Source organism: Grammomys surdaster, unplaced genomic scaffold, assembly GCF_004785775.1.
Source record: "Grammomys surdaster isolate TR1022 unplaced genomic scaffold, NIH_TR_1.0 125901, whole genome shotgun sequence".
NCBI lineage: Eukaryota > Metazoa > Chordata > Mammalia > Rodentia > Muridae > Grammomys > Grammomys surdaster.
The window spans coordinates 542,708-569,297 of NW_021620725.1; the positions used below are offsets into that span (position 1 = coordinate 542,708).

General features: G+C 37.1%; 1 protein-coding gene across 2 annotated transcripts; it reads right to left on the minus strand.

Moving 5' to 3' along the window:
• Positions 1-4,787: 4,787 nt before the first annotated feature.
• On the minus strand, positions 4,788-26,479 carry Naa50 (N(alpha)-acetyltransferase 50, NatE catalytic subunit). 2 transcript variants are annotated; one of them, XM_028752417.1, is made up of 5 exons: positions 26,235-26,479; positions 11,114-11,247; positions 10,437-10,556; positions 9,843-9,909; positions 4,788-8,061 (listed from the first exon to the last, which is right to left on the minus strand). In XM_028752417.1, the coding sequence occupies exons 1-5, from the start codon at positions 26,240-26,242 to the stop codon at positions 7,884-7,886; spliced, it is 507 nt and encodes a 168-aa protein (XP_028608250.1). In that variant the 5' UTR covers positions 26,243-26,479; the 3' UTR covers positions 4,788-7,883. The 2 variants fall into 2 exon arrangements, with proteins under 2 accessions (XP_028608250.1, XP_028608249.1); XM_028752416.1 differs by having other exon boundaries at positions 11,114-11,250.
• Between the last annotated feature and the right edge of the window lie 111 nt (positions 26,480-26,590).

Below are 26,590 nucleotides of genomic sequence, written 5' to 3' on the forward strand. Positions count from 1 at the left end.
AACTAAAGTAAATGAATAGAAATATCTAAATCTTTAAAAAAAGATCTCACCAGTAAGTATGGCAGCTGAAGGCTTTTATAGTTTTCAGGTTAATTCTGTATTCTTCCAATTTTCTCTCATAATAAGGTTAACTTTCCTGGTCAATGTCATACCCTGGATGTATCTGTGAAGAAGTTCGCTGAAACTTTTAACCAAAGAAGACTCACTCTGAGTGTGACACTATATGTAAGAAAGGGTCCCCAATAGGCTGAGAGGAAAAAGGAGTGGAAAAGGAGGGGGAGAGAAAAGAGAGAGCGAGCCAAGTACCAGCATTCATCCCTCTCCTTCCTGAATACAGAGCCATTGTGATCAGATGCCTCACTCGTGCTATGCCTTCCCCATCAAATAAACAAAAAAACCATACCAAAATACAAAAACAAAACCACACCATTGCAACAAGTAACTTAATATAGAAAGCTGGCAATGGTATAGAGCTATTGTGATAAATACAACATGGTACTTAGGGTTTTTTTTATGTGTTGGAGGAACATGAATTTGGAGCCAAGGTCTAGAATTCTAGAATAAGGTAAGCAAGAGTTTAAACTGGGCATTCTAGTGGGCCTTCAGATGACAGTGTCTAGAGAAACACACAGTGGAGACCACACTCATGAGATTTCAGAAAAGGATCTAGGACTCTTCCCAGATTATGTTAGAGACCATTTGTGATATATTCTAGTAGAGAATATATCCAGGGTATGACATTGACCAGGAAAGTTAACCTTATTATGAGAGAAAATTGGAAGAATACAGAATTAACCTGAAAACTATAAAACTATCTTGTTACATTCACCTCATGCCCAGAAAACTTCATGAAGCACAATTCAAAGCAGCAGAGTATTTGTTTGATGGAGAAAATTTCAAGAAGGAACAGAATTCAGGCTATGGTACTAATCACTTCTCTTACTGAAATGTACAGTAAGGGAGCAACAGATATGAAAAATTACAAGCAAGTTCAAAGTGAAAAATAGGTAGTCAAAGCATCTATAATTAAGAGATTAGCGCCATTAAGTAAAACCCAAAACTCTTCACTGGGTCAATAAGTGTGGTGTGCAAGAACTTACTCAGCAACTTACCCAGTTCCATTTTACAAGAATGCAAAATCTGAAGAAAACCTGAGAATGTCATTAGAGCTCCCTGCTTAAAACCAACTGTCTATAGAGGTTTTCTCAGGGTCAGCAGAGGCCAACACAACTGTAAGCCAAGGAGATAATCCTTACCTTGAGCATCTTAGTGGGGCTAGTTTAGGTGGCAAGACAGACCTGTCAGAGGCTTATGGCAGTTCCACAAGACCACTGAGTCTAAACAATGTTGTGGCAGGGTCAAGAGTCTAATTTGCAAGATCTAGAAAGGTCACTGCAGGAAACTGGGAAGGTGAATCCCCCAGGGATGTTGGAGATGCCAGGAAATATGGAATACATGACAGTAAAAGCTGATAGACCAAGCTAGTTGTGCTCCAGGCAGACCTTTCCGTTTATTAGGCTGGAATATGAATTTGAGAATTCATATTCAATTCCTGGGACCAATTTTACATCACATATCATCTTCTGTATATTACCCACATTAACTTGCTAATGTTTTAAGGATTTTCCTGCTTTTATTCATGAGACAATCTAGTCTTATCAGCATAATGCTTTCTTCAAAATCAGTCAGGCAATAAATACTTCTAAATATGTAAGACTGGTTCCATCTTCAAAACATTCATGTGTGTGGGTGGAGGGGCAGGGGGTTTTAAGTCAGTTCTAGCTGAGCATGTAGTTGGAGGTATAGAACTCAGGCTGTCAGATTTCATAACAAGCACCATCACTCACTGAGCCACCTTGTGCCTGGCTTTGTGTAAAATTTATTACAGGAAATTTACAGATAAGCCAAAATCCAAATGACCATTTTTGTAATCACACTATCGGTCATCCAGTCTTTTTTTTTTTTAGGTCCACTGTTATTTCCTTGACATGGCTTTTCTTGCATACTGATTTCTGCTGTAATTGCCTAACTTCCTTTAGGCTTTACGTTCCACCCCACACCCACTTCTCAAAATATATACTTGATCCGAGCATCTTCGTATACATTCACCATCACATATTGTACTTTCCACAATTTCTATAGCTGTATCCCATAGTCTTTCTGTTCAATATATCTGAAACATTTTGCCATTAGCCCATTAGCAAATGAATTTCTTACACATGTACTGAATTTCCAGGCATGTAAACTTCAAAAATATGCTATCTAGGATCATGTAAACATTTCTCAGACAAAAAAAAAAAAAAAAAGGAAAGCCAGAGGCTAGAAATATGGCTCAGTACTCAAAAGAAATACTGCAAAAGAAAAGAGTAATGTTGCTTTTCAGGGACACATCTTTTCACAATCATTTCAGTCAGTGCCTTTTGGGTGTAACTATAACCAAATTTCAAGATCTAAGTCAACTTGTAAATTATAAAAAAAAAAAATCAAGAGCTGGTGATATTACAGTAATCAAGCTCTAAACCTGGCCCACGGTACATGATACCCTATAAACACTACAGAAATACCTAGTAGTTACGAAGTAATGGAAGTTACATTTATAGGACTTGTCAAGTGTTTAAGAGTAAATGAAACACATCACTTGAATATGTGATGCTTCATGGAAGATATTTAAAAAAAATAAAAGTCATTTCTGGGATCAACTATCTTCCATCAATCCAAGATATTTGTGACAGCAAACTATAAAGGAATACTGGTAAGATGGCTCAGCAGTTAAGAGCACTTGTACAGAACCCGAGTTTAGTTCCCAGCATCCATGTGGCAGCCCACAACCCCCTGTACCTCTAGTTTGAGAGGCTCTTCTGATCTCAAGCATGAGGTGCCTGAGCAAGCTCACACATACTTTAAAAAAAAAAAAAAAGCATGACCACAAGAGCTAGAGATGGTGTTAAGATTTCTCTTTAAATAAGGTCTATGTAACATAATGTAGTCTTACATTCAAGCTCTTAATGCTTCATACTTTTCTCCAAATGGTGAAATATTCATAATTAGCCTAGTACCTAACTAGATAAAACCATAAGAGAAAAACAAAAACCCACCAGATTTGAGGGAATCTGTTACTTTTAAATTGTAGCTTAATTAAAGATCACAATAAGATTAAGGTACACCAGTCTAAGTAAACAAACTGGATTTGATGTAATAACTATAATATATAGCAGTCTATGCAAAAACTGACTTTTGAACTTACCAGCCTTTTAGACCTCATTAAGGCTTGTTTATATTCGAGGCAATGTTAAAAACAAAAGTCAGAGTAAACAATGTTTCTTTCCATATTGCTTTGTTAAAGAAAACTCAAGCTTGATGGGAGAAACTTTTACTTCTGTAAAGTAAACCATTAGCCAACCCAAAGTAGTGGTATGTGTGTGTGCATATATGTATACCTGTCATACCAACAGATTTCAAGTCCAGCCTTAACTACATAGCAAGTTCAAGAAAACCTTGTTGCTCAACCAGCTGTGTCCCTAAAGGGTCTTTCACTTAAAGACTTTCTACTTAAAACAGAATGTTACAGGCCAGGAGGGATGGCTCATCAGTTAAGGAAACCTGTTGCAATTCAGATTTTTTTTTCTTTCTTTTCTTTTTTTTTTTGCAATTCCAGATTTTTTAGTTTGATTCCCACCACCCAAGCTGGGCAGTTCATAACTGCCCCGAACCCCAGCTCCAGGGATCCAGCAGAAGCAAGTGGTCTACAGATCAGGAATACACACAAAGACGGTCATATTTTTAACTTACCTTTAGAGGCTATAGACCTTATCTCACTTGATCATTACTGAATTTGCAGAACTTAAAGACAAGGCACTTAGTAAACTCATAGAAACCATTTAGATGAGACACAAGTAAAACCTGGGAGATTTCCAATGAGAAGCAAAAATTCAACACTGCTCAAATCTTTAAAAGTGACTTCTGATATTGCCAATATGGTTTCTCAAAGACAAGCTAAATAGATAGGCTCCACAAGTTTGGTTGACAAAAACAAATACTTTGAATCAGTACCAAAGCTATTTATCATGTTTTAATCTATACTTAACTCATGTCTTATATTGTTCAGGACAGTAAGAGTTAACTCAACGTTCATAAAATTACAAAATATCCCATCCAATAGTACCTTTTTCCAATTAAGATTTATGCTTTCATCACAACAAAGACCATAACTTCCTAAGACTAATACTGGGCTTCGTTAAGCAAATAAGTGTTTTATATTACTGTTTTATCCCAAATGGTTTCTAGATCAGATTTAGGATTATTAGGTTAGGCCACTCAATAGATATACTCACATATTGAGAAACTGAGATCTAATAGCCATGTAAGTGAAATGAAGTAGCTGTTGTCAAGCTTTCATGAAAATGCAGCCTTGGCTGATACTTGATATAAGATCTTTGTCAGACTTAACTGGATACATCACACACTGCTTGATTGGCAAACTATAGGATACAACAAATCTATTATTTTAAACTGATAAATTTTGGAGTGATATGGTAAATAAGACAAAGATCATCCATTGTTTCTTGTGGAATAAGTAAAATGCTAATTCAGATCATCTTGACTACATATATTAAACACTGTTAATCTTGTTAAGACGAAAACTTCAAAGTACATATTTGAAATAAAAAAATTCAATTACTAAAATCCTCACTACAAAAAGGAATAGATCAGAATGTACACATTTACAGTTCATACTCACTAGAACAAAGCCTAAAGATCTATTTACTATAATAATTATATTCAAAATATGGCAGTAAGTCATCCCTGGGGATCTTTATTTTTCTCTCACCAAGAATAAAATCCAGATATACTAGGCCAGTGTCTTTTTCCAATTCCAAGAGGGTCTGAATTAGCATACCTTGATTATTCATGAGTTCTAAATTAGGCCTTAAAGAAATATAAAACAGTATGGATCACAGTACACAATGACACAGTTGCAGACTGTAAAGCTCAGCACAGTGATTTCATGACATTTACAGACAGATCACTACCAGAACATCACATAAGTTTATTTTAGATGTAACAGCAACATTAAAATTGACAAGTTTAATTCTTAACTGCACCAAGTAAACGTAGCCACTTTAAAGTTATTCCCTCCAAAAACTGAGGGAGTTTTTCTTTTCCACCACCACACACCATGCTTCCCAATAGTTCTCTTTTTGGAGGACTTTCAGTTAATGAGTGACCTGCTTTGAAAACACTTAGAAATTTCTTTCCCCAGATGAAAATTAATCTTGACAAATTACATATTGCATAGATTTCTCTACGGATTCTTTACTTTAAAACCTAAATTCAAATAGCATACAGAATAGTTTTAACCTATGTACCCCACAGTAAAAATGATCTGTTCTGAAAAATGATGAAGATAGACCGTTCTCTTCCAGTTAATAGAATTAATTTTACCTCAAAGATTATTATTATATGTTAAAAACAAAAGAAAAAGCCCAAACAAATCAAAACCCAAACCCACAAATTCAACATGGGGCATTACTTTAGTATTTCCTGACTCACAGGCATATGGACTAGTCCCAGTTTCTACCTCTTCCACATCTTCCCCTTATGTAAGTGGATGGAATCATTTAATGTGACTTTGATACAGGACAATTGACCCTTTACATACAGTTAAATTTTAGGTTAAATCACTGACTAGTGTAGAAAAAAGAAGCTATAATAGGGAGCCTACACATTCAAATCAATCTTTATTATTTGTTCCTCCTCTTTAAATAACATGTACTTGATTGTTGTGAGGCAGCTATTCGGTTTTCAATAACCACATTTAGGGATACATTCATAGGACTGCTCGGAGTCCAAGTGAAATGGTTATAGAAATAGAGGCAGTGTCATCTCAGAAAACTCTTTTTATATATCAAAATCTATTTTGCTATCAGGAAGTTTACAAAATTGCTGACTTTTTCAAACTAATTTTGCTATCATTTATTCCCTCTTCTCTTGGCAAGAGCACACTGAAGCTTATCCATGAAAGTAAAGGTGCTTAACACTAAACTTCTGAGCTTAGATTTGGACTGTTTAGGAAACTGATACCCAAGAAACAAGCATGGTATTTCTACAATTTCACTACCCCATCCATCCATCCATCCATCCATCCATCCATCCATCCATCCATCCATCCATCCATCCCACCCCTTATCTATATTCTTGGCACTCAAGACTACTGAAGTTCACTTTCACTTTACAAACTTTCACATTCTCAAATAAAAACGTAAGTTATAGGTGTGCATAACATCTTGTGAGATAATTTTATCATTTAACCTATTCGGAAATGAGACATTCATACCACAATTTTACTAATATGATGTTTTAAACTTCCTTTTAAAGTCAAATGAAAGAAAACACACAATCTGTACTGTTTTAAAGTCTAATGAGAACATTTCTTGAGCCACTGATGACGACTAACAATCTAAGAAATTCATATATTTCAGACAGGACAATGTGAGGAAAATGTATCTCTCACATGTCTCTGCATTACAGTTCTCAATCCATCAGAGCCACTCCTAGTGTGCCTGAAGATGATCTGGTCTTAACCAAACCTGTCAACTGAAGGTCAGTCACAGTGATATTTGTATTAACACTTTATATTTCTATTGTTCCAAGAATAGAAGGAATTTTTCTATTGATTCCTCTTATTCCAAATCTTTAAACTCAACATTGTAGGCACAGAGTGTAAGCAAATCTGGGATGTTCTCCAACAGATAAGCAATAGCATAACAATGTTATTTTCAAAAATACTGTCTAGAAATTCTTTCATATATTATCAAACGCTCAATGCCCACACTTTTTAACAATCTGTATTAGTTGACATTAAATACACTTAATGTGCTACAAGTCCATCTAAGCTTTTTATGTAATGCAATTCTGTATGTCCAAGAGAAAACACTTGCTTCAGGTTTATTTAGGGGTATCGACTTATAAGGGCATAACTCCATTTATAAGGTTACACTATTATTGGGCTTACTGAAAAACAAGAGGAAAAAATCAATTATAACAATCTTCTTTAGGTCAGTTAAAGGCCATATCTCTAGCTGGGATATTAAAACAGTTAATTTCACCAGCCCACACTCTACCAGTTAATGCATCTAGTAACAAGATTAACAGCAGGAAAGAAGGAGAGAAAAACAAAAACAAAAACAAAAACAAAAAACCCTGCTAACAAGAAATCCATTCCTCAGCAAAAAAAGCAGTTTAACTGAAATACTTTGACCAAAGTTTAATACTACCTATACAAACTGCCCCACCAATCAGCAAATAGAAAAACTTGCTTTAAAAACCTATCTAAGCTTGGTATTTTCTCCCAAGGATAACAATGGTCCAACTCCTGAGAGTGCTCAAAGGACTAAAGGTAGAGTGAAGGCAATGCTGGGGATTAGCACCCCACAGACAGTCTGTAAAACCCAAAGGACCACAAATACACTAAGCTTGTCTATGAATTAGAGAACAAGATATTGCTGCTGCTTCTTTTTGTCTTTTGAAATAAACAGTATAGTAGGCTCTGCCCTTCAATGTGAAAGCAGGATGTTGGTTTAAAAAAATTTTTTTTCAGCTAAAAATTTGAAATCATCTGATACCCAATTTTGGGGACATCTTAACTGTGAAACTATACAGATCTATCTTCTCCTTCCTTCAATCCAACCACCTCACAAAAATAAGAGAACTAAACAATCCAAACATGATCATTTTTAAGAGTCCATGAAAGTATTAAAAACTTTAAGAGGAAAGAAAAAAGGAATAACAAAGGAGGAAAGCTGAAGGGGGGGGGAGGGAGAAACCAATGGGTCTTTCTTTTATTTGGCGACAAGCAAGTGCAAGAAAGTTCATTTGTGATTTGTTCAGTTGTCTGTCTTCTGCGTCTCTGCATTCTGACCAGATGGGACTTTGAGGTTTTTCTGAAGCACATGCGCGTCTGCAGGCTCTATCCTCTTATAGTAGTTCTTCTTTGTCTCGATAATCTCAAAGCCAAACTTCCTGTAGAAGTCAATTGCTGACTCATTGCTGATCTGAACATGCCTGAGATACAGGGTATACACAGACACATAAATAAGACAATTTCCATCAACTTTCAAGTCTTAACCACAGATAGTTAAAACTGGCCAAGGGTAGCCAATTCAGACATTTTGCACATCTTTTTTTGTTTTTGTTTTTTGTTTTTGTTTTTCGAGACAGCGTTTCTCTTTATAGCCCGGGCTGTCCTGGAACTCACTTTGTAGACCAGGCTGGCCTGGAACTCAGAAATGCACCTGCCTCTGCCTCCCAAGTGCTGGGATTAAAGGCGTGCACCACCACTGCCCGGCACATATTTTCTTTATACAGTGGTCAATATTTAACAAAGGCTAGTCAATTCCTATCAGTAAATCTTAGAATTTACACTTTTAACCTAATTCCTCTATTTGCAAGGCAGGTGGCTGAGATCAGGAGGATCAGCGTTTATTCTTACAGTTAACAAAGATTAAACTATCATGAGGCTCAGTGGTTAAAAAAAGCACATACTGGTTTTCCAGTGGACTGAGTTCTATCCCTGGGGCTACTGTAAGGTGGCTCACAACTGCCTGTAACTTCAGGTCCTTGGATATCTGATGCCTCTGGCCTCCTTCAATACCTGTACTCATGTGTACATACATGCCTTTCCCCACAAATACACACACTAAATACACAACACAGTCTCAACTGCCCAAAAAGATCTTGAGCTTCCTTCATTCCTCTTTGCAATACCAATGTGAAAACAATCAGTTGTTGTGATCTTTGTCTTGGCTTTATGTTTGTTAGCTGGTTGGTTTTTTGAGACAGGAGTAGTCTATATCTGTCTCTGTCCTGAAATTCACTATATGTAGACCAGGCTGGCCTCAAACTCACGAGAATCTACCTGCCTCTGCCTCCTGAGTGCAGAGTCCTAGAATGAAAAACATGAGCCATAACGCCCATTTGTCTTTGCTCTTAATACTGTGGCCTTCTTCAAATCAAGTATAATGTCAACTATGTTACTTCTGACTTTATTAAACTCTATTATAAATGAGCATGTTGCTAATAATCTTGAATAAAATATATCAACTATTAATGGCATTAATGGTCTCAAAATTCTGACTACCTGGACTGTGATCTTGGTTTCACTTCAGGTTTCTTATATATAATTATAACCAAATTATAACAAAAATAGTTCACCTACAGTATCAGTTTCCCACACATAATTCACCAACCCTAAATTTAAAAACAGTCATCCTGAATGGAACATATATAACATGCTTCACCATTTCCTAAACAATACAGCATAACAAAAACTTCTATAGCATTTTATTTGTTGTAGACATGCTAAGTAAATTAGGGCAGTTTAAAGGCTGGGAGGATAGGCTTAGGTCATTTGTAAATAGCATGCCCTTTTATATGGATTTATAACATTTTAAATGAACGTACTTTATTCTTTTCTAAATTTCTTCTATGGATATAGGCATGTTTGTTTGCATACATGCCTGTGCACCACTTATATACAAAAGGAAGGTGCCAGATCCCCTGGAACTGGAGATACAAATGGTTTTAAGACACCATGTGGACGCTGGTAATGGAACTGGTAATGGTAATGGTAACTGGTGGTAATGGTAATGGAATAATCAATGCTCTTCCAGGTGAACTCTCTCCAGCCTCCCTTTTATAGCCCTACTGTTATCAAGAGAAAAGCATACTTTCAAGGGGGTTTTCAACCAAATAAATAATACAGTGAGAGAGTAGATCCCAGTTTCCTTCAGATGGGGATTTATACTGATAATTTATCAGACACTTGATGAACATTAGGTACTTACAGATAGATGTTGTCAAAAGTGCCATCTTTCTCACAGATGTTTAGAACATGATTTAACATTTTAGTTCCTATTAGTAAAACAAATAAGTAATTTTATAAATCAACCTTGATATCTGACATCTACTTGCTATCTTTACTAAGTCCTGACACAGAATTAGAGTACAACTATACATTCATTATTTCCCCAAATTTGTCCTCACTGTGCAACTTACATGTCTAAAATTACTAGAAAAGGGCCCTCTTTAGTACAAACAATTCCAGACTGATAAACAATATGTGAACAAATTTATGGGCTTCCACATGAATACTAAGCAATAGCTTTCATTTTATTTTTCACAATTCAGTATCCCCTTCCCAGTTTGCTTTTCCCTCCCTCCCTCCCTCCCTCCCTCCCTCCCTCCCTCCCTCCCTCCCTCCTTTCTTTCACTTATATTTTGGCTTTTCGAGACAGAGTTTCTCTGTGTTCTCTTTGTAGCTTTGTCTGGCCTTGAAGAGATCTGTCTGCCTCTGCCTCCTGAATGCTGAAATTAAAAGGCTGTGCAAATGCCTGCCTGACTCCCCAATTTTCTTAAAACAAAACAGCACATATTTTTACCTATTCCTAGTCTTCGGTAAGGTGCAAGGCATCCTAGTGTCATGATGTAAAGTCTCTTTTGATTCTGTGAATGATCCACCCTGCAGCACACTGCACCTACAGCTATATCATTGAAATATGCTGCCACAAAAAAATACAAAGATGTAAATTTCAACATTTTAATCAGCTCCTTTTAAAACAATTAAAAAGTTGTTAATAAGCATCAGATTTTAACTAGCTACTTATAAGAATACCAATGGCCTCAACATACTGTCTGAAGAAGGCTAAACTTCCTCTGTAATAGTTATTAAATTAGTGATACACACACAGGCTCACAGTAAATAACCAAAACAACTTTGGAGTCAGAGAGATGGCTCAGCAGTTAGAGATGCTTGCCACCAAGCCTGGCAACCTAAGTTCAATTGCTGGAACTTACCATGTGGAAGGCTAGAATCAACTCTCTTAAGCTATTCTCTGATGTACACATGTGGTCACACTTTTTTCTTTTTAAAAAAAGCATTTGCTTTTAAAAAGTATTTGACATGTAGTATTTGTTTTTAAAAGTCCAATATTCAATATTGATTTCTCAAAATCGGTAACATTCCTATGCTTATAAAATAAGGAACCTATATTAGTTGCTCTAATATTAACAGATATAATTTAAGAATACAAATTTTTTAAAAAGGGAAAATACATACCAAGTTTTGCTAGCTCGCCAACCTCTAGCACATCCTTGTAGAATTTATCATTATAGCTGACTGGAAAGATGACCTGGTTCAATCTCTTCAACTGTTTAATATTGTGTGGTGTCACATCTCCCAGCTCGATCCGGCTACTGGAACAAACCAAAATGTACTCAATAAAAGATAATTAACTTCATTTGTGAAGATACTAAAAGAGTATCAGTCATTTTTGCACATGACTGACAAATTCAACCCTTTTGTTATAGCTTAATATTCTTAAAACACCATCACTTATAAGCAAAATTTGCCAAACATTCAACCAAAATTCTACTCATAGCTTCTATATAACTATATAAATTTAAGGCCACAATAACTAAAAGGCCAGAAATATTATCCTTTAATAAATGCTTATAGCTTACAATTTAAAACTGCAGATACATCTATTACTGATCAATCAGACCAACAATACCTCATATTAACAAAGTGATAGCAAACGGTATGCTTATACATTGCAGATGAGAAACTGGTACATTATTTCTTGAAAGCAATCTAATAAAGAAGTATTGAAGAAACCTGCCCAAATAATTTTCACTTATTTGCTTAGAAGAGCGATCCAGTAACATCACATTTACTGAAGTGATATTAAGAATTCATATTACGCGACACCCTAGTCTTTCAGAATGAGAATTTCTGAAAACAGAACGAGAATCTGGAAATTCTGAAAAATATCAATTTGAAAATTACCTATGTATAATGCCAACAGTAGCATTTTTAAGAAACCACTATATTCAAAGCAAATAATTTTGTGGGTATAAAGAATTAAAAGAGAGCTTAAGATTCATTGGTAATGAAAGTATTTTGCCTTGAAAAGTTGTCCATTAATATCAACTTTTAATAGCTCAAATAAGTCTTAGCACATACTGAAATGAATTTGCTAAGGCAAACCCTGTTGGAAATACACACAACAGTTCATTCCTATTTCACCAGAACCATTAGTAGACATCTGAAGACATCTTTTCTTGTGCTGGAGATCAAGCTCAGGGCCTCCTGAATGCTACACAAACTTTTTCAGGAACTATAACCACAGCCTTAAATGCTATTTTTAAAGACTAGATTTTATTTATGTTTATGAGTATTTAGCCTACATGTGTGTATGCATGATATATTTGTGCCTAGCACCCATGAAGGCCAGAAAGGGTGTCAAATTACTGGATGGAATTACAGATGAATACACGTCAACTGCCATGTGGGTGCTGGGAACCAAAAGTTAGGTGTCCTTAACTGCTAAGCCATCTCTTCAGGACCCCCATTTACCTTCTTAGAAATTGTTTACAGTGGATAGCAAAAACAAAACAGTAAATACTAAGACAAAATAAAAATTAAGACAACCAGGAGGCCAGCAAAATAAATGTAGTCCCTACTCACTTTCATAGTAGTTGGAGATCACAGAGCATTACAGTAAATAGCGGAGAAATGGAATGAATGCATGCAGGGATGTATCATATTTGTAGCATTCACTGAGAGGGGGCTGGTTAAATAAAGCACACTTGATCTGTATTAGTAAAAAAAAAAATGTGAAGAAACTGACAAACCCAGACATGAGTAAATATGATACAGTACCTTATCTTAGGTTAGAATCCTTTAAGCCATTTTACTCTATAATATCAAATTTGGACATTTTCCTCACTAATGTAAAGAAAGTGTTCTATTTTTGAAAAGCTTAGATTTAACTTTAGCCATTTTGTTTCATTTTCTATTATGTCAGTTGTGTTTACTGTATATTCTCCATATATTTAAGAAAAAAAAAATCTGAGCACATTAATTTACTGAGCAGCCACACTGGTAGGTTTACATTTTTCCCCACTGTTAGTCACTTAAGTGAAAATCACCCTGAGCAACACAGGAATCTCATCTTTTGACCACAACATGTTTCTTGCAAACAGCATGTACTTGAGTCATATTTTAATACCATAAATGGGATGCTGTTTCAGTCCATTTTAATGCAATCATCAGCTTAAGTCAAATTTAAGTCCACCAGCTTATTAAGTTTGGTTTTCCAGTTATTTGGGAGGTCATTTTTTTCTTGGATTTTTATCTTTTTATTAAAATTAACCTCATGTTTTGGGGGAATAAATTTTTTGACAAGTATGTTTAACCATGTAACCACCATTATACAAAACCATCTCACCAGATATCTATAACTCTTTGTAGTTCAACTCTACCATCCCCAGGCAAGCAATCATCGCTTCTGTTTTTAATTTTGCCCTTTCAATGTCACATAAATTAACAAAACACACATGATTGGTTTCACTTCTTTTTTTGTTTCTTGGTGACACTCTTACAACATAACCTTGGCTTTCCTGGAACTCTCTATACCACCATGGCTGACCCTTAACTCAAGAAATAAACCTGCCTCCATCTCAAAGTGCAAAAGCACATATACACCAGGCTAGTTGTTTTGCTTTTTATTCATCCAAATGCTGTTAAGACTTACCATGCTGTTCTTTCAGCACACAATTCACCCCAACCTTGCTTAGTACTAAGTAGTACCTTATAAAGTACCATGGGTTCATTTCTTACTTGGGCTGTTTCACTATCAGTGGTTGAAGCCAGGCCTGAATATAAGCACAGAGCTACACTTTATCTTTTAAAGAGCACTTGGATTGTTTACTGGGTTTTGAAGATTTTGAAAAAAGCAGCTATAAATATTTGATGCAGGTTTTTGTGACAATGTATGCTTTAACTTCTTTTTACTAAATACCTAGGAATGACAATACTAGATTTTAAGGTGTGCCAGAATCCCAGTTCTTTATTCTCACCAATATTTGGCAGTTTTAAAACTTAGGTTGTTCTAAGTATGCTATCTATGTATAGTGATGTCTTATTGTGATAAAAGGTGGTGATGATCCATCTCAATTTCTTTCTCTACATAACCTTCCAAAGATGTACTCACAAAATTCAGCTTTTAAAAATATAGAATTTGAGCTAGAGATATAGATAGCTTAGCAGTTTAGAACACCTGTTGCTCTTGAAGAAGATCTGGGGTTTGATTCCCAGAAACCAATTGGCTCACAATCAACCATAACACAAGTTCGAGAAAAATCAGATGTCCTCTTCTGACCTCCACAGACATTAGGCACACATGCCCTGCAAAGGCACATGCAGGCAACACACACACATAAAACTTTTAAAATAAGAGAATCAATGATATTTTTGGCTATGTGCAGAGATAAACAACTATCACATCTATTCACCTTTGGAACAGTCCCATCACATCCAAAGGTATTTTTAGTCTTTTTTCCCTATCCCCAGCTGTCAATACATCTGTTTTCTCTTCTTACAGGTATTTGCCTTTTCTGAACAAAAGAGCATGAATTCAAAGGCTTAAAACAAAGATATGACCACTTATAGTTCAGGTGGGTAGAAATCTGAGGATACTTTCCACAAGCTTATAACCTCTTGGCTCTAGGAAAGAATCCTTCCTCATCTATTTTAGCTTATGACAGTACAGGCATTTCTCGGCTTGGGACAATCTAAACTTTATAATCTTTATAATCACAGGTTTCCTGCTGCACCTGTTCACTCAAACACAAGTCATATGACATAGGATCAACAACTCTAATCCAAATGACCTCTTCTTAATTTCATCTTCCAAGACCTTATTTCTAAATAAGGAGACATGCTGAAATTCTATGTGGTAGGTGCTATGTAAGTTACCTTTCAACCAAAACCTTGATTTTAGTTTAGTGAGAAGCATTTTTGAGTATTTGAACCTAAGAGCTATAATTGTGTTACTTTTAAGCCATGAAGTCTTAAGTCACTCTTAAATTAGTAATACAAAATTAACACTAGGTTGTCTCCCATTTATACTCCCACCAGTAATGCATTATGGGGTCCATGGTTCTCTATACCCTGGAGAACAATTTTTACTGATTTAGGATTGATCCAACTCTTTAGAATAAGATGATTGTTCATTTGCACTGTTTTTACTGTTTGAAACACCAAGTAAAAAGAAGTAGTACTGTCGCCATCAGGTATGCCCTGCTCTATATTGAGACTATGTTGTGTGAAACAGTGCTTTTCTAAGCTGTCTTGCCCAAGGAGCTTCATTAAAAGAAAAGGATGACGGGCTCTTAGGGGAACTCACAAACTATACTACTACCTGTCAGTCACTACCTATCTAGCACAAACTGATTGAGTTGTTCCTGGGAGTAGAAAGAGAATCTTCCTATAAATTACTGACGTATATTGAGATTATAGGGAAATGTAGATGCATGACTTAGGACGATTAGACACCCCCCCCAAAAGTTATAATTTCCTCCTCTTAGCACCATAAAGTGATGGACACCCAACACTGTGATGCCACCGCCCCATTTTAACCTATCACCTTATATACTCCCCCCACCGTGTGTGTGTGTCTGTGTGTGGGGGGGAGGGGGAGGGAGAGGGAGAGGGAGAGGGAGAGGGAGAGGGAGAGGGAGAGGGAGAGGGAAAGGGAAAGGGAAAGGGAAAGGGAAAGGGAAAGGGAAAGGGAAAGGGAGAGGGAAAAGGAATAATAGGCAAAGGACTTCAGACTGTCCCTGGAGCTTTGGCTTCTGTCCATCTTTCCACATTTCCTGTGGCCAGACTATATTCAGTTTTCCATTTAAGTTGAACTCTCAAAGCTAAACCCCAGAAGCAATTCCTTGGTTTGTTTTGCTATTATCAACACAGATACTTAGCTCACTTCTAAAAAAATCTGACCATTTTTATAGCCTCTCTAACTTGTACTCACTGTACAAACCACATATATTCACATATGTAGATATGTAAACATATTTGCTATGTGGTAAGTCTACACTAACAATTTAGATGGGAATTACAGAAGTTACATTTGTCAGACATGGTGGCACACACCTTTAATTCCAGCACTTGGGAGGCAGAGGCAAAGAGGAATTCTGAGGTCTAGTACAGCATGGTGTACATAGCAATTCCAGGACAGCCAAAGCTATATAGAAAAACCATCTCAAAATCAAACCACCACCACCAAAAAGCCTTTTGCATTCACTTTAACCAGACCACATGCCAAACTGCCATTGAAATCATTAAACCTTGTGAATTTAATGTTATTTAATAAATTCTGACACTGTAGAAAGACAGAAATTGTGTTCACATACACATATCTCACTTTTGTAAACAAAGCCTTCAAATCTTAACATTTCAACCTTCAACTATATATCAAGCCCTCCAATTGTTAAGTCTGCTTTTGGTGTAAATCTGTACAAAAAAATACATATTACATGTATGTATACCTGTTATGGATATTTGTGAGAGAAATCAAATCCAAGGAGATTCCACTGAGCCTTCATCCTAATGTTTTCTTTCATTAGTGTCACTTTTAAGGAAATGATGACCTTAAAAAAATCTTATGCACTTAAGTATTACCAAATGTGACTTAAAGCAATGCTGGTGTTAAATGAGTCAAAACAGGTGAACAGTGGTAGTGACAATGTACTTCAACACTTTTTACATAAGCTCTTGTAACAGACTACTTTTGAAAATTGTTACTTCTAACACACTATAGAAATACTACAAGAGCCCAGCAGTAGTGTCTCACTCTTGAGTTCGAGGCCAGCTTGATCTACAGAGCGAGTTCCAGGACAGCCAGGGTCACACAGAGACACTCAAACAAAATAACAAAAACTACAAGGAGCATATGGATTTCAGAAGAAAAAGAATAAGAACCTTATATTGTTGGCCTAAAATTTAAGTCAGACAAGTGATCAGTGCATTTGACCTGCCCCTTGTTCCTTTTAAGTTAAGTGGCTGCCAATGTAATTAATACGAGAAGATTCTTGTGATTATTTACTTATCTACCTCATCTATTTCATTCCTACTGGCACTCAAGTTCACAATCCTAATCGTAGAAAATCAAAGACAGCAATTCTGAAAACAAATTTTTTCTTAGCTCAAGTAACTTCATGTGACATTATTTCTTGATTTTCAAATCTATAGTTATGAAACCCCATGGCATCTTCATTAAGAATTACTGGACTAGGGGTGAATGATTGCAATAAAATAAAACAGAATGCATACAGGTATTTGTAGTCGTTGGGACAGTATGGCTCCAGGGATCATTGGCCTGTGTCAAGTCTCCCCAGTTTTGCAGTACAAATTCACTGCCCAGCCTAGCTCTTGTAGGCCATGTTGTAAAATTGGGTCACTGTCAGCTGTTGCAATAGGATATTACAGGGTTAACAAACTTATGACTAAAAGTTTATGTAGATCACAGTTCTAGAGAGAAATGTAAGATCGAGGGACCACATCTGGCTGGCGGTCTTGTTATATTAATAGTCACATGATTTAAGAATAGGGAGAAAAAGTCCCCAGTCTTCTTTTTTCATAACAGACTCTGTATAACAAGGGTTTCAATTTACTTAGAAGCACAGAGCCACATAACCTAACCACTTACCATATATCAAACTGCAGAAAACACCCAAATGTATCAAGTTATTAACATAATGCAATTATGCTCAAAAATTTAAAACAAATTTATCGGCAATATTCTGAAAAACCACATGACACCACAAAAATGACCCCCCCACACCACCCCCAAGGTCTGACTTATTTATAACTGCAAAATTTAATGCAGAGAAACTCCCTATACTTGCTTAATAGTTTAATGGTTAAAACCTACCTTGGAACAAAATTATAACTAGTTAATCAGATTTTGTTCAGTATTCTTTGTTGAAAGTGCCATAGAAACCACTGAGCTCATTCCACGTTTCTTTATAGAGATTAAATCAAAGCTCCAATGGAGAATGGTGCTTGTAGAAAACATTTATAAATAAAGGTAGAATTGGGCATTTCTAGGAATTTTCATTATAGTGAGAGATCCATTCTATTATATTCCCTTAGAGGAATCATCTGCATTACTTAAGGTTAAAGAGAGGGATATATGCACCATAAGGATGCATCCATATCAAACTCAAAGCAGATTTATTTTATTTTTTCTCTTCTCCCTCTTGTTCCCTTCGCCCCACTCACTCCGGCCCAAAGTACACTGTAGCTGTCTTCAGACACCCATATGAAGGAATAAGATCTCATTACGGATGGTTGTGAGCCACCATGTGATTGTTAGGATTTGAACTCATGATCTCCTGAAGAGCAGTTGGTGTTGTTAACTGCTGAGCCATCTCACCAGCCCCAACTCAAAGCATATTTTAGCAGAGGTCAAAGTATGACTAAGGTCAGTAAAAAATTTCAAGACATTAAAATAGATTTCCCCCCTTCTGATTAGTAGGACTTTAAATCCTGGCTTTCAGTAAATGACATGAAGAGTCAAAAACATGGCTTAAATATACTAACTGCTCAAAAAGCTTTTCTTTTTCTATTACTGAAATTTCTATTACTATATTTGCCTATCCTCCCCTCTCCCAATTCCTTTAAAGACAGTGAGTGTCTCCTGTAGCCCAGACTAGCCTGGAACTTGTTTTTTGCAGCTAACCATGACCCTGAATTACCAATCCTCTACCCAAATGCACCAACGAGCCCTACTTAGGCATTAACCTTTATACTTATCTTTTCTACCAAACTCCAAAATGTAAGACAGTATTGTCAGTAAATCCAAGAATCAGTTGCTAGGTTTGGGCTTCTCATCTAGATTTTAAAGTAAGGTCTCTTAATCTTGTAACCACTGACATTTGATTGGATACTCCTTGGGCTGCATATCTATGGTCGTTTAATTGGATCCCTAGCTCTTATCCCCTGGGGGCTATCTCTTTTCTCTACCAACATGAACAGCCTCATTTATCCAATTATAGCTCAATTCAGCCAATATAGAAAATTAGTTTTGAGGTATACTTTATGTGTCATGATTGAACATGTTCAAGAGTTGTCCTCAAGTAGTAGGGTTACTGAAAGGTAACTGGACCACAGGGATTCTAACTTCATTATTCATACTGAATGAGTGGTGACTAGGAGGAGTTAGGCCTAACGAGGAGTCATGCCTATGAAGAATTTATCTTGTCCCTGACCCTTTCTGTCTGGTTCCTGGTAATATGATCATAAAGATGAGTAGCCTCTTCTGCCAGATAGAAATTTACACTCTATGTCCTATTTTAATACCCATTAAATCCATTTCTTTAATGTTTATAAATGATTCCATCCTTTTCCTTTTGCAGGATAATTCAAACCATTGTTTCAGCTTGAACTCTGGAAGTATAATGGAAGGAGATAATTATGAGGAGATAACGCCATCACAATAAAAAAAAAATCAAGATTAAAAAAAAAGTTTGATTTCTGTTCTGGTTAAAAATCCTTCAGCAGGATTAGAGTACAGTAGGCACATCAGTAATTCTAACACTTAGAGGTAGAGGTACTGAAGATCAAGATCAAGTCCAGCCTAGGCTGTAGAAACCTCAAAACAAGCAACAACAAAAATCCCAGTTGTACATAGTCTTAGCATTGCATAATATATAATAAAGCCATCCCTATTGATGGACACTGATCTAGCCTCAGCTCCCAACTTCTTGCCCCATAAAACCGATCTGATTGTCTCAACTTCATTTTCTCAAGAACATTATTTTTGTTTTTGGTTTTAGCAGTTGAAATATCATCATCTTTAAAAAAATTAAACAAGAATTAAATAAGAAATACAAATGACTACTAACAGTAGAAATGTCCAACTTCACTAAATAAAAATTTTGTATCAAAAGAAAATACTGTTATCTAATCAGGAAAGTAAAACTAGAGTGAATATGTACTCAAAATCAACTTAATAAAACTGGTATTTCTATTATTTTTACAAATAGTCATGTGTTGTCATAGCACATGCGGACAAAAAAATTTTCCTGTTTTGCTTTTTTTTTCAAGACAAGATTTCTCTGTGTCCCTGGCTGTCCTGAAACTCCATCTGTAGACCAGGCTGGAGTTGAATTCAGAGATCCATCTACTTCTGCCTCTGGAGGAATTAAAGGCGTTCACAACTTAAAATCTCTATCACTCTTGGCTGAAATGGTAGCCAGTGTCTTTTCTTCAATTTTCTTAAGGTTTCCCCAAATTTTTCTCCCTTGCAGGTTCTGCCTTTAAAGAGACCTTTTACACTGTTTGCAGTAAAAACTACTTTGGGAGACCAAATAACAAGTATCAATTGGGCAGGTATGGTGGCAAGCCTTAATTCAAAGTAGATCTCTCTAAACTTGAGACCAGGGACTCACCCAGCAAATTCTATGCCATCCACTGCTACAAGAGTCCCTGTCCCTAAACAAACAACAACCCCCCCCCAAAAAAAAACTCACTACTAGGAAAATAACCCCCTCAAAAGATTAATACAAATATTATATAATATTATGTATTAATATTTAATCACATGTTTAAGAACTATGTATATAATTTACTAATATATAGTCCAAAAGTTAGATAGTTTTATGAACAACCACTTACTATAGTACTTAAAAATAAAACAAACTTTTCCCTATGAACATGTAAAGAGCTGGTGAGGCATACTTTTAATCCCAGCACTCAGGAGGGAGAGGCAGGTGGATCTCTGTGATCAAGGCCAGCCTAATCTACATAGCGAATTCCAGAATAGCCAGAACTACACAGAGAAACCCTGTCTTGAAAAACAAAAACAGTGGTGGTGCACGCACTTTTAATCCCAGCACTTGGGAGGCAGAGGCAGGTGGATTTCTGAGTTTGAGGCTAACCTGGTCTACAAAGTGAGTTCCAGGACAGCCAGGACTACACAGAGAAACCCTGTTTTGAAAAAACTAAAGAAAGACAAAAACAAGGGCTGGAGATATAGCTCAGCGGTTGAGAGCACTGACTGCTCTTCCAGAGATCCTGAGTTCAATTCCCAGTAACCACATGGTGGCTCATAACTATCTGTAATCTGGTGCCCTCTTCTGGAGGGTCTGAAGACAGCCACAGTGTACTCAGGAAAATAAATAATTCTTTTGGAATAACAAAACAAAAATAAAGAACAATAACGTGAGGAATAATGGAAGCAGACACAGGTTGAACTAGCTCAGGAAATGCAAATACACACATTTCCAGCTATGTTTTTCAACCATAGTAGAAAAAGTAATTGGAAACAAGAATTTATCATCAAAGCAGTCTCAGAATCTTTTAATACAGAGGTATAAATAGACAAATCAAACATGTGGCCACAAGTTGAAATATTTAGGAATACCTACCACCTGGGAATTACATTCTAAAACATTTTTTACACAACTTTGGTCTTTAAGGCCCTAGCATAGTAATGTCCAAAAGAAATACAATAAAATCATAATATATAACTCTCATTTCCCTAGTAATGAGATTACAGGTATATACCACCATGCCAGACTAAACCTTTAAAATTCCCTTATTTTACTCATAGCATACATACATATACAACACAACTCAGATGCTAATATTTCTGGGAAAATTTACATATATTAACTTTAAAATAAATTCATAAATAAAATTTACTGATCTATATATCCAATCTATGTCAAAAATGCTTTAAAATGTCAAAAAAACTGACATTCAAATTTTAATTTAAATGATGGTTCAGTAGTTAAGAGCTCTCTTCCAGAGGACCTGGGTTAGATTCTTGGCACCCACATGGTGGCTCACAGTTGTTTTGAACTTCTGCCTCAGGGGATCAACATCTTCTTCTGGCCTCTATAAACCAGGCACACATGATATACAGAAATACATGCAGGCAAAACATTCATACACATAAAAATCTTTTTTAAAAAATTAAACTTTAAAATTTAGTTAGCTGTACTAGAGTACTTCAACTCCTCATGGCCGACTGTGGCTGGCATTCCATTACTGCACCAGGGAAGGCTAACACTCTGCTAGTAAGTTAGACACTGAGGTTTGCTTGGGTTTTGTGTTTATTGAGACAGGGCTTCACTGTGTAGCACTGGCTGTCCTTGAAATCAGAGATCTGTCTGCCTCTGCCTCCCAAGTGCTGGCATGAACAGCCACTGACAGCAGAGTTTTAATTAGCCAAGGGGCGGGGGCAAAGAAAGGCTGAGTGATAGTACTACTATGTTACAATTCTGCAGCTTTAAACTACAACCCAGTTTTAAATTAAAACTGTCCTATAAGCTACTAGTAGTATACTAGTTACTGCAGACTAGGTTTAAAACAAAGATAAAGGTGGGGCGGCGGTGGTGGCGCACGCCTTTAATCCCAGCACTTGAGAGGCAGAGGCAGGTGGATTTCTGAGTTAGAGGCCAGCCTGGTCTACACAGAGAAACCCTGTCTCGAAAAATAAAAAAAAAAAAAGATAAAGAAAAATTATTTGAGTAACTGAAGAGATGCCTCCTCAAAACCCATGAAGTTGAAAGCTATAGTTAACACCTGGAGGACAAAAATCAAGATTTCTACAGGATAAAGCAGCAAAGTAAAATTTAAGACAGGTAATAATTAGTTTGTTATGGCAAAGGCACTGACTTTGGAAAACAATGCTTTATAAAATAGGATTTTAACTGACTGAAGTTAGGATGCAATAATCCAAAATTTGGCTACAAACTGTAATAAGAACTATGCAAATTATTATGATAAAACAGGAAAAACATAAAAGCACTTAACCTCCTGGATAATTTTTACACATAGGAAAAAAAATTTTTTTTCTCAAACAGTGCCCCATGTATCCCAAGCTGGCATTAAACTTGATAATCTGGCCTCTGTCTGTCCAGTGCTGGAAAAACAATGTGCACCACCATATCCAGTTATTCAGTGTTGGGGTTTCATGCTTGCTAGGCAAGCATTATTACCAACTGAATTTAATCTCAAAACTTACAGAAACCCCTATTCAATTATGTATTGATTGACTCATTGGCTACAGCTTTATTAAAAGTTGTCCACCATTTTGAGAAGGAAGAAGTCACTATAGTAACACCCTGCCACTCACCAATGTGGATACCTCTTCAAGTAGAAGATACACTTTTAAAAATCATGATTGTACTTCGGATATTTCAAAATTCTCAACACAGCAAAGGAGGCATCACAAAATATTTGTTAAAATTCAGAATCTCAATCAACAGACCACAAATTTCTGGTTTACACAAAAAGCAAAATATGACCAGTTGCTAGTCAGGTTCTACAAAGAGTTTTATTGGTATACAAGATACACTTTGTGTCCAGGCTCAGTAGCGAACAGCTATTTGGGCAAAGGAGATAGATGGATCTGAAGGTTAGGGCCCCCAGCCTGATTGAGAAGAGAGAGACACAAATACAAATGCTGTTTTCTATTTTTTTTTTTGGTAATTAACACCTAGATAAAGACACAGAAGACTTCCTGGGCCCGCTCCCAGTATATATAATAATGGTAGAATGACTATTCTGTATTTGTCAACAAAGCTTCATTTATAACTATAGAATCTTATATTCCCCATTTGGCCAAGTTTCAATTGGTAACCATTTTGCTCTATATATTACTCCTATCTACCTTTTCATCTTTACTTTGGTCCACTTAGCATTCATATCTTAAAGACATTTTTATTAGAACTAATTTGCACCTCTTTATTATAATTGAAGGATAAGTGGATTTAGGGTTTTTTTCTATAACACCAACAACTAATTATACTGCCAGTCATTGATGTGTATGGCATACTGAATATCATCTTCCCTAGAGAGGAATAACAGATAAAAAGCAATCAGCTTACCAACCACAAATTCAAGTCATAATGTCCTTGGTTCATAAAAACAAGAAGCCTCAGTTGAAAGAGCAAATAGTCAATGTGCTTCTCATTTTTCTATATATGTACATAAAAATATAGTAGTTATTAATTGCAAATTTATCTACTATGGAGATAAGGAAAATATGATTTACAGTGGGATATCCTATTGCTATTACAAATAAGAATACTAAAGTAAAAATTATGAAATAAAAGTATTTTAAAAAGCTTAAAAACTTTCAATGCCCAAAAGTCATAGGTTAAATTGGTGTGTGGGGGGTTTCAATTTTCAAAACTTCAGATTCATCTATTTAACTGTGTTTGGTAAGCTCAGTGTACAATAGAAACTTAGCAAATAAAACTTTAAACAAAATCCATGAAATAGAGTCTTTCTAATAAAGAGTCAGGAGACTGAACACATAGAGCATAGCTATACAAGTTCTGTATCTCAAGGACACCAACATCTTAATAAAACAAAAATGCACTATACCCTGATTTCGTTTCTTTAGTATCTTAAAAGGAAGGAAAGGAAAATTTAAAGTTCCATGTTTATTGCAAGTGAGTTAGGGGGAAAAAAAAAATCAAAGAAATATACCTGTGAAATTATCTTGAAATTTGTTTAGTCCAGAAACCAATTCTAAGCCCTCAAATCCTAAGAAGTAGAAACTTTACTTAAGGAGTCTTAATTTTGAGCATAATTACTGGCCTATGGATTCAACAATTCCAAGTTTTCTCCAAATTTGCCCAGTAACACATTTCTAAGCATCTGCCGCCATCATGTTACACTTAAATATCTACTTAAATGAAAAAAACCAGCTGGTACTGGTGGCTCAAGCCGGTAATACCAGCAACTCAAAAGGCTGAGGGAGGCAAGAAGATTGTTGCCAATTTCAGCGTCAGCCTAACAACTTGGTGAGACTCTAACTCAAAATAAAGTGCTAGGGACATAGCTCAGTGGCAGAGTACTTGCAGGGCACTGATACTTTCCTTCAATTCCAAGAACTCCAGTTAGTTAACAAGGTAGAATAGCTTCAAGAGTATACTCGATAAAAGTTCCAAAAGACTGCCAACACCACCGTTGTGTGGCTCCGTTTCTAATGTCAAGTATGAGAAAGATTACAACCTACACCTAAAGAAACGGAACTAGACCCAAGATTTTTTAAACCTAAACATCCAGAATAATTTGTCTTGTTATCTTCATTGCTTTTACTATAACAGAACACGACAAGTACGTTCTGTGTCTGTAGCAATGAGTAGAAAAAAATGAGAGACAGTATGAGAGTCATACACTACTAAAAAAATAAAACTTCCTAAAGATAACTGGATCATATTTTTAAAAATCACCAAGCTGCCTGGATCGTGGCTCAGGTGAAGCAAACATCCTGAAACAAGCAAAAAAAAAAAAAAAAAAGCATTTAAAGCAAACCAGAATTTAGAAAAAATGTTTTATATGTAGACTTAAAATCAAAACTTTCTCAGAATCATTTCAGAGATGAGACCTTCATTTTACACAGAACTAGCTCGTTTGGAGAAACGATTTATTTTGCTCTCCAAAAAAAACAATGCTGAACAAACAACTAACTGAAACAGTAGTTATAATCTTCAGCTGACTTAGGAAGAAAAACCCTTACGTTGTTTCAGAAAGTTTAATATGATTAAGCTTTTTTTTTCCTAAAGATTGTAAAGGCAACCTCCAAAATTCGAGGTGCTAAATACTCTAACAGTATATAAATCAATGGAAAGGAAATAACTTTTTACCAAACGGGAACAGTTAACCAAAATAACTTCTAATGTTACGGAAGATTCGAAAGATTAAAACCTCAACTTTGCTAACGAAGAGTAAAAAAGGAGCTCCTCCTTGCACTGGGGGGCAACACACACCACTGAAGCAATAGCTCCACCTACTGATCCATGATACTTCCTTAAACATTTTGGCACCCCAAAGTCTACACCGCTCGAGTTCATTCCCCCTCCCTCCCTCCTCCACTCGCTCTGACCCAACCCAAGTCCGTTGAGTCACTAGCTCCTAACACTCATCCCCCGTGCTCTTTATTCCAATTCCTTTTCCCTCCAGAAGGTTCTGCACGGCCCACAAGTAGGAAGAAAAACCGCAACGTGTCAAAGCCCGCGGCCACAGCATGGATCCCGGATTTGGATGAGCACCTGAGGTGGCTCAGTCGTGCGCTCTCGGGAAGAGGCCCCGGGCGCCTCATAATACCTTCTCCCCGCGGTCTCATTCGGTGCACACACGTCCTTCTGGCTGAAATCGTGGACTCGCGCCCTTGCCTCCGCCGGCCCTCCAGCCCGCCAACAGCCGGCCTAGCCTCCGCCCCCCTCCGGGAGCCGAGGGACCGGGGAAGCCTGGCAATGTCCCTCCGCCCGGTCTTCACGCGAGTCTCTTCCTCGCAGCGCTCTCCCTATCCACCGACCCACGCCCCTCTCCTGTGCCCGCCCGGCCCCCGCCAGCTGCCCTTCCTCACCCTTTCATCTTCCCCGTCTGCTGAGGCCGTCGTTACAGCCGCCACCAACGCCGTCGTCCTCGTCGCCCGTAGCTCTCCGCGCCCTGAGCTCAGGCCACTCTACCCCACACACCGGCCTCTTGGCTGAGGAGCCGAGGAGGCCGCGAAAGCCAAAGCCAAGGCCCTGAGGCTCCGGAAGACGCGGGGAAATGTGCCGCCGCCGCGCTGCTGCCGCCGCTCCTCCACACGTGCACTCGGGACACTCCGCTCCCGCCCGCAGCTGCCGCCAGCCAGACCCGCCGCCGCGCTGTGACCTTTCACCCCGCCCCCTCAGCGCGCCTGCGCGGCCGCCGCGTCGCGCGCAATCGCAGTGCTCG